Source organism: Pinus tabuliformis, chromosome 2_2 (genome assembly GCF_031772625.1).
Source record: "Pinus tabuliformis cultivar Carrire ecotype Pingquan chromosome 2_2, CPIR1, whole genome shotgun sequence".
NCBI classification, from domain to species: Eukaryota; Viridiplantae; Streptophyta; class Pinopsida; order Pinales; family Pinaceae; genus Pinus; species Pinus tabuliformis.
This window is the reverse complement of record NC_142300.1, coordinates 579,677,708-579,687,471: the sequence shown is the minus strand read 5'-3', so window position 1 is coordinate 579,687,471 and position 9,764 is coordinate 579,677,708. Positions and strand designations below refer to the sequence as shown.

The window sequence follows — 9,764 nt, the reverse complement described above, 5'->3', positions numbered from 1 at the left end:
GTTGTCAATAGTCAGAACGCTGACATCAAATGCGCCACCGCCAAAATCAAAAACAATAATATTTTTCTCTCCACCTGTAAGGGCCTAATTCCAATTATTAGAGTCTCAATCTATTATACACTAACAGATCTATTTTCCTACTATTTAAAAAAAAGACTTGCTGACCTTCTTACATAGATTTAAACATTTAACATCTTATCACTTTATCATAAGCAACATAAATTAAGGTGAGCATTCCATTGATATCAACTTAACAAGAGTGGTCCATGGAAAATACCTGTTCCGGCGGTTGATGATGATACCTTTGACTTATAGCTCCTGCTGAACACTCCTTCTCACCAACCCAACCGGATTTACCTCCCAGCCAACTAGGAAATAAATTCCTAGCCCAGGAAACCTCCACAGGTTCCCTAGCCCTCCGTGCCCAAGTCCAACCAGATATAGTGTGTCCTCAAGAAGAATGTGCAAAACTAGATAATGATACTTTCCTCCTCTCAAACCCAAGAAACCTCCACAGGTTTCCAAGGTCTCCCAAAATCATGACAAGGCCAAACAATCACAACCAACCCCCACAATCCTAAGCAAGACTCCAACCCCCCTTTTCTTCCTTCCCCCTTCCCTTTTTATACCCTCCTTCCCTTCTCCATCTCAACCACCTCTCATTAATGTCATTAACTTCTCATCCATCCTTACAATTGACTTCTCTTCTCCCAAGTAAACTAGGGGTACATTTGGAAATGTGACATGAATATAAAATTGAGAATTTAATGGGAAAGGATCATGTCTTCTCCCAAGTAAATCTGAAAAGTACATTTGGGAATGTGAGGTGAATATATCTATATATATATATATATATTGATAATTAAATGGAGAGGACTGTGTCTTCTCCCAAGTAAATGTGAGGGTACATTGGGGAATGTGAGATGTAATTACATGGAGAGGACCATGTCTTCTCCTTAGTAAATGTGAGGGTACATTGGGGAATGTGAAATGAATACATATATTTTGAAATAATGGAAGGAGACCATATCCTACCTAATATTCAATTTGAGAAGGTAAGTGGGGAATTTGAATAATGGAAATCATGAATTTTATATTAGACCAATACTTCTCAATATTTTTAGATAAGGTAAACATTAACAAAATTTGTAGGATAAGATTTAAGTGGGGCATTACACCACCCTTCTTGTCCAAGCCATAAGCTATTGTTGCAGCTGGTTCGTTGATAATATGAGATACATTCAAGCCAACAATAACACCGGCATCCTTCATTTGCATTGTGAATCAGTAAAATAAGCTTTGCAAGCCCACAAGTTAACAGTCACAATGTAGTTAACAATTGGTTACCCACAACCTCAAATAATATATATATATATATATATATATATATATATATATATATTGATATTGAAAAGAAAGCATACCAGGGATAGTCACCACAGCATCCTTTATAGTCTTGCCAAGGAATGCTTCTTCAGTCTCCTTCATCTTAGTCGAAATCATATTTCCTCAAGGCTAAATACCTTTGTCTTTCCATCTCGTACCTGAACTTGAATATAAGTTTTCCCATCTTTGTTCACAATCTTGTATGGTACCAGTTTCATATCTTTCTCAACTTCTTTGTCTTCAAACTTATATAAAACAAATGCTTTCATTTAATTGTGCTCATCAAGTAAAAGTTTTAAATCATTTTCTTGAAGTTTGGACAGAAATCCTGATCTGACCTCAACCAAAATGTTGCTCGCAGAAATCAAATCCTAATCTGACCTCAACCAGAATGTTGCTCGACCCCTAGGATTAAATCTATTGAGATGTAAATCTTTTTTAGAATGAAAGGAGAAAATATGTTAAGATGCAAACACTTTTTAAATGAAAAATGATTTGATCTTATGTTTAAAAAAAAAATAAATAAATAAAAATTTAAAAAAAAAAAATCTAAACTATAATTTTAAACCAATATTATAGGTATTATATCATAGTTTATATATAGTTTTTAAAAACAAAACAATAATTGCAGTTGAGTTGAACAGCTTTTTGTTTTAGTTGAATGAGACAGATAATGAAGTTGGACATAAACAATCTATTAATATTAAATATAGATAAATGATTTTGTTGGTCATATATCAAAATTTTATTTTTTAATATTTTATTGTTAATAGAGTTGAAATCTTGGACATAAAATAAAAAACTACCAACACCACCTCCATTGAATCAACCAATTACACAACAATAAATAATTTTCAAAATAGTAATAATATTAAATTATGTAAATAAGTAAAATCTTCTTTCATCAAAATTTATGATATAAAAATTCTTTTAAAGGAGCAAATTTGTATCACTAAATATAAATTAATCCTTCGTTTTTATCTTAATTATAATTAATCATAATTAATTATATCTCCAAAAATCACATCCAACATTATCTTATAATTTAAATAATTATAATTAAAAATGATTCATCCGTATTATATCCAACAATATCTTATAATTTAAAGACTCCACCCATCATATCTTGGTCTTAGAATCCCAAAGTTGAAACAAATGTTTTAGGAATCCAATGTTAAAGCAAGAAAAATCGTGAAGAGAAATTATTAAAATAACCTGAACAAAGCCACGCAAGGGATACCGCAGTAACAGAACGTGGGATTATTGAGGAGGTAGCTGCCCATTTGTTTCGTTTTGGGATTTGCTGCAACTTCCGGCAGCTAAGTGATCGAAGAATGATTTAATAGGAACAAAATCCATGGAATTTGCAGTGGAGAAACCTTTGCAAGTCGTGAACGCCCCATCGATTACCAGATTCTGGCCGCTGATGTAGCGGGCGTCGTCGCTGCACAGAAAGAGGGCGGAGTTGGCAACGTCAATGGCTTCCAGAGTGACACCCTTCAGCTCCATCGTCTTCTCCAGCATCTCTTCCGCGGATCGTTTGTCGAAAGAGGGGAAGCTTTTCTTCATGGCGTCGATCAACATGGGCGTCGGCACGCCCGCCGGAGAAACGCAGTTCACCCGAATGCCGTGCTGCGCCAGATCGATGGCCGCCGACTTCATAATCCCCAACACCGCGTGCTTCGACGCCGTGTAAGAAGGCCCGTTGGGCATCGCCATCACCGACGCCATGCTGCATGTCATAACCACGGAGCCTCTGGTTTTGGCGCCGATCATCGCCCGAGCCGCGTGCTTCGTGCACAGATACGCCCCCCGCACGTTCACCGACATGACCCTCTCAAAATCGTCAAGAGTCACGTCTGCCATGGACGAGAATAGCCCGCCCGGGATTCCGGCATTGCTGAACATTATGTCGAGACGCCCGTGCTTCTCCACCGTGTAGTCCACCAGGGCCGATACATCCATTTCCTTTGACACATCGCAGTGGAAATAGCAGGCATTCGGAGAAAGAGATTTAGCCAAACAATTTCCGAGGTCGTCCTGAATGTCTGCAATTACCACTTGCGCTCCATTCTCCACGAATAACTTGGCGCTTGCCTCTCCTATGCCGCTAGCTCCTCCTGTGATCACAGCGACCTTGCCCTCCAGCCTGAAATATCAAATCCAACAAAAGCAGCCATCAGAGTTATTCTTTGTTACAAATAAATGAATATCGCCATGAAATTTCAGTGAAGAATTACCTCATATTGTCTACTGCCTGTGCAAAGCCCGATGGTGGATATGCAGAAAAGTTGTGGATGGGGGCGAGGCATACAACATATTTGTACTGCCTTCATCACAGTGGCATGTCCCTGAGTCTCCACCAAACCACTCTCCCTGACCAGAGTGGCAATCTGATCAGAGTTTTTGAATAACAGGGCCAGGTTCAATGCACAGCAGAACTTAAAGGTGAAAAGAAGGTAACTCAACTGACATTTGGAAAAAGTAGTCAAAGTGCAGTGGATGCTTAGCAGAATTCAGAGGTGAAAAGAAGGTAACTCAACTAATATTTGGAAAAGGTAGTCAAAGCGCAGTACATGTTTAGCAGAACTCAGAGGTGAAAAGAAGGCAACTCAACTGATATTTGGAAAAAGTAATCAAAGTGCAGTGCATGCTTGCTAAATGACATTTCAAATCAACCGTTGAAAATGGTTCACCTTATTAAATAGAACAAGATAAAAGTGTTCACAATTGTTGATACATAGAAAAGCCCATCGACCTAAATAAATATAAAAGTGAAGATAAATTATATAATAAATAAAATTACAGTGAACAAAAACATTAATATTAATGGAGGACATATAATGATGGTAAACGTCCATGAAACGATGACAACGAAATTTGAATAAAGTAAGAAAAATTGAATTCAAACGTATTAAGTACTGTTTAAGAAATTTACATTGGCCGGAGATGGAAATCCTCCGCACTCCGTGCTCACAAATATTTACACAAAAAAAAAAAAGGAATCCGATCCGAAATATATGTGTATATAGATTTGGAGACTCCGGAGTGAATTGGCGACCAGGGTTCTTTATCATCTCGTAAAAAGAGCCGTCCGGACAAATATTTACACGAAAAATCCGGTCCTATGGACATATAGAATTGGAAACTGACGGAGTGAATTGGTTCTAATTAAGGTTTTCAAGAATGATGTTTTTATAATAAATTAGCTTTTTACTGATAAAAATTTAATTAAAAATTTATGTTTTAATAATATAATTATAAAAAGCACAAAAAAAATTTGTTAATCTTGATAGTTTATAGAATTGTTATTATATAATCACTCTAAAACAATATATCAAAAATCAAAACAGTCTCTACTCAACAAAACTTCAGTTTTTACAAGAAAATACAATTCTAACTATTGACACCTTTGAGCATAGATGTCAAGATATATGTTTCAAATATTCTCTGCTTGTCTTTGTGCTTTGATAATTCTATTGTAGAAAGGCAGAATCAAGAATATTTTACTTGCAATTACAAAATCTTAGTTTTATTATAGCAATGCAGAATCAAAAATATTTTACTCAAAATTACAAAATCTTAATTTAATTAATTAAATTAAATAGAAATTAATATTCATCCACTACAAATAAACAAATTATAGTAATACAGTGTCACATGTATAACATACTAATAGAGTACACCGAAAAGACTATAATTCCCGTCTTATCAAATATTATACGCTAAATCCTCATTACATTAAATATTGTTACTTTTTTTTTAGAGTATATCATAGGTATACTATCTGCTTAGAATAGATAAATAGCAATATTATATTGTCCGACCATACTTCTTTCACATCATTTTTTAACTCGTCTTCATAGGATCAAGAAAGACTAATTGTGTACTCTATTCCATATTAAATCCTTAACTGCATTGCAAATACAAAATCTAAAGGATGATTCAAAAATAGATAAATAGCAATATTATATTGTCCGCCCATACTTCTTCCACATCATTTTTTAACTCGTCTTCATAGGAACAAGAAAGACTAATTATGTACTCTACTCCATATTAAATCCTTAACTGCATTGCAAATACAAAATCTAAAGAATGATTCAAAAATAGATAAATAACAATATTATATTGTCTAGCCATATTTCTTCCACATCATCTTTTAACTCCTCTTCATAGGACCAAGAAAGACTAACTGTAGACTCTACTCCATATTAAATCCTTAACTGCATTGCAAATACAAAATCTAAAGGATGATTCAAAAATAGATAAATAGCAATATTATATTCTCTGGCCATACTTCTTCCACATCATTTTTTAACTAGTCTTCATAGGATCAAGAAAGACTAATTGTGTACACATCATTTTTTAACTCGTCTTCATAGGATGAAGAAAGACTAATTGTGTACTTTACTCTATATTAAATCCTTAACTTTATTGCAAATACAAAATGTAAAGGATGATTCAAAAATAAATAAATAGCAATATTATATGGTCCGGCCATACTTCTTCCACATCATTTTTAACTCGTCTTCATAAGATTAAGAAAGACTAATGGTGTACTCTACTCCATATTAAATCTTTAACTACATTGCAAATACAAAATCTAAAAAATGATTCAAAAATGCCAATTTCATAAAAATGGTGATACACTTTTATTGCCCAACTTTTTAAACTTATTTAAGGATTCTGAATTCTAAACATCAAAATTAACATGGCGCCATGTCAATTGAATACACAATATTTACAATCATAATAAAAATATAACTTGGAATCTGAATCATAAAATCTATTTAAATTGGCAATTGGGCTTGAAGTGAACGAAACGTTCTCACTAGCACTTTCGATCTTCAAGCCGGAATACCTCAATATCGACCTTGATGTGTACAGCCAAGATTTTGACACTGAACCAATTTATTTCAAGGAGAATCAATTTAGCTATGGGTCAAATTGATTTAAACAATTATATTAAAATTTAAATTTAAAATATTTTTATAATATAAATATTATATAAATCTAAAATAAACATAATAATATTTATTAAAAAATTAAATTTTAATTAAAATAATTTTGCAATAAAACCAACCATAACCAGATTTGTTGGCAAAAAAAATAAAGAGCTAGCCATGAATACCAATCTTTTATTTCCAGGAGAATCAATTTTGCTCTGGGTAAAATTGATTTAATCAATTATATTAAATTTAAAATATTTGTATAACATAAATATTATATAAATCCAAAATAAACATAATAATATTTATTAAAAAAAAATTAATTAAAATAATTTTGCAATAAAACCAACCATAACCGGATTTATTGGCCAAAAAAAATTAAAGAGCTAGCCATGAATACCAACTTTCCTGGCGCAAGATGCATAAATAAGAAAGCTGCGATCCTTGCTTAGAGTCAGCCAGTTTGGAAAATGGAGACCTTCCACCAGAACCAGAGTTTCTTTCGTTTTAGAATTATACTTTAACAGGCGCCTGGATGACTCCGCCGAGAAAACAGCTTGAAGGGAATGGTTGCAATATGGTAGAACCAGGCTTAATCACCCACAAGTTATGAAGAATTGTTTCAAGAAAACAAATCACCACAGGTCATGCATGAATTTTACTGTCATTAGATTGTGGATTTTAGAATATCTGGGACAGGCGTGAAGTTAACTATTTGAAATGAATAAATTAACTATTTAATTCCGCTTATAAATTTCTGAAATCTGCGATTAAATTACTACTCAATAAAATTTACTAACCTTCTCTGATATTTGATATTTCTGTCAGTAAAATAAACGTTGTCATCGTCATGGATGATTCGATGTCGAGATCTTTGCCAGTTGGTGAATCTGAGAGGGACTCCTCAGATTTAGTGGTTTTACTTTAAACTTGAGTGCCCCACTGCCCTCTATGCAGTAAAGAATTTCAGTCGACTGCCCCATTGCCTTCTATGCAGTAAAGAATTTCAGTGGACAATTGCCTGAAAGGTGAATGTCTCTCTCTTTTTAAATGTTTCTCTGGGATATTTCATTGATAAAACTTAACCAAACAGAATTAATAAGTTTCCATAGAAATTTCAGGTAAAAATTTCGGTACTTTTAGAGTTTTGGTATATGAATTATCTAATTATTAATCTGGGGGTTTCCACCTGCATACAATTAAGGGGATCACCAATAAGAAATGCAAGATCTGGGGGTTTGCACCTGCATACAATTAAGGGGATCACCAATAACAAGAGCATGTGTATCCCCTGCTTCCTTCAAAAAAAAAACGTGAATCTAATGGCAGTCACAGCCTGTGGATTGAATACTTCTGCGTCATCTTCAGAGGAGGAAGAGGAAATCTCGCACGACTTAAGTGCCGTTACAGTTTTTTTCAGCACAAAAAAGGTGTCCGTTTATATTATGTTAAAAACAGTACGAAGGACAAATCGTTATCATAAACCTTGTGGTATCCCTAACATGACTATATGGGATAGAAAATATTCGACATACATACAACAGAATTGTAAACTATATTCTTTTTAGCATTATTGCAAATATATCACTGAATTTCACAGAGATGCTATAAGCTCTAGATGTGTCTAAAGACATTTACATATTCTGAAAATCACTACCATACAGTGGACATTCCTCATGTGTTTTCTTTACCATAGCTGAAACAAAATTTTGAACAAAAACAAAAAGAAACAGGTTTTTTTATGAACTTATCTACATTGGAGTTCTGACTTTCTTACAACATCTTATCTGGACAGATTTAGACTTTCTATTTCTGTCTCGTCTTTTCCCATTTTGATCATGATATACATATCTTCTTTTGTGGTTGTTAGTCTTTTCTTCGATAAATCATCTGCTTTTTTGTTATGTGCCCTGGTGATGTGCTGAATGGATGGGTTCTGAAAGGAATTACATACGTTTTCATCCATCTCATCCATCCTTGTAGAGAGACTTGTTGGATATTGTTCTTTCCATTAACATGATCTATTAAGCATTTGGAATCCTCAAAAATTTGTACTCAAGGGATATCCAAAAACTTAATAAACCATAATAAGTCCCATAGAGCAACAACTTCTGCCTTCATGCTTGTTCCTTTTCCCCCATACCAGTGTATTTGGAACTCTTGTTCTTCTAACATCTTTAAGCAAAAACGGCTCCCACATCTTCCTCCTTGAGGAGTTTCTTTTTTTCCTTGCTATCTACATTTTGATGCGCTACAACCCACTACTCTATGAGATCATATATTATGTTTTCCCCTCCTTTAAACGAATCAAAAATCAGTTGGTTCCTACTTTTCCAAATTTCCGAGAAAACAACCAAACATTTACTGTGATTGCTCCACCATTTTAAGCACTCCATTTACTGTGATTGCTCCACCATTTTAAGCACTCCTATAGTGTTAAACTGAATAAAAGGAATCTGTAGCTTACTGGTGAAATGTTTCCTTGATATTAACAGATTTGTGACAGTGTAAAAATAGGTGATCATTATTCTCTGAATTTTCCCTGCACAGCAATGAAACTAGATCCAAGTGTCTGAATCCCACTAATCCAACATGATTCGATTGGGATTTGAATCCAAAAATGGGACACCACATGTCCTAACGGGACACCATTCGAGGTCGTGTCCCGTTTTGACACATCATGTCTCGATTTTGGGATTCGAATTCCAAAAAAGTGAGGGTTTATGAGGTTTATGAGGGTTTGTAAAGGTTTATGAGATTTGGGAGGGTTTGTGAGGGTTTACGCAAATATTTGAATTTTGTATGTACTATACATGCTATAATGTTACTAACTTACTTTGTAAATAGTAAAACTAACATCTAGATGAAGATTTATGTTTGAAATCAATGAATTTGTATGATTAATGAAAATTTGTATAAGAAATATCTAATTTTTAATATATATATATATATATATGAATCTTACTTGTCTTGTTCCGTGGGTCAACGTGTCTGAATCTGACACTCGAATCTCTGTTTCCTACAAATCTTGAATCCCGGTGTCAAGTGACTTAGCTGCACAGATAGCATATCCCAGTACCATGGTGGTTCTTCTTTTGTAAGTTTGTCTATGTGAGATTCTTGTTTCGCCACATTAACCAAAAGAAAATTACAATTTTAATTGGGACATTTATTTGTCAAAAGCTATAAAACCAACAATATTCTATATTATAAATTTCATGCCTATTTTGAGATGACACTCTGCCACCTCTATAATCTTCTTTTTTCCAATCCATGCAATACAGTCCCTTTTGCTATAATAACATATACTTGCCTCCTTTAGAGTTTTAATAAACTGTAGTCAGTCCGATTTATACTTATGAGCAAGATTCAGTTGGGAAGAGTCCAGCCAAATTGGAACGCTGCCATTCCAAACACGGTTACAGTGTA

The 9,764-nt window shown here is 34.1% G+C and overlaps 1 protein-coding gene across 1 annotated transcript; it reads right to left on the bottom strand.

Moving 5' to 3' along the window:
• Positions 1-2,487: 2,487 nt before the first annotated feature.
• LOC149193993 (momilactone A synthase-like) lies at positions 2,488-3,791 on the bottom strand. The gene is made up of 2 exons (XM_089407142.1): positions 3,627-3,791; positions 2,488-3,535 (listed from the first exon to the last, which is right to left on the bottom strand). Exons 1-2 carry the CDS (start codon positions 3,629-3,631, stop codon positions 2,647-2,649), a joined length of 894 nt encoding a protein of 297 aa, XP_089263268.1. The 5' UTR covers positions 3,632-3,791; the 3' UTR covers positions 2,488-2,646.
• Positions 3,792-9,764: the final 5,973 nt, after the last annotated feature.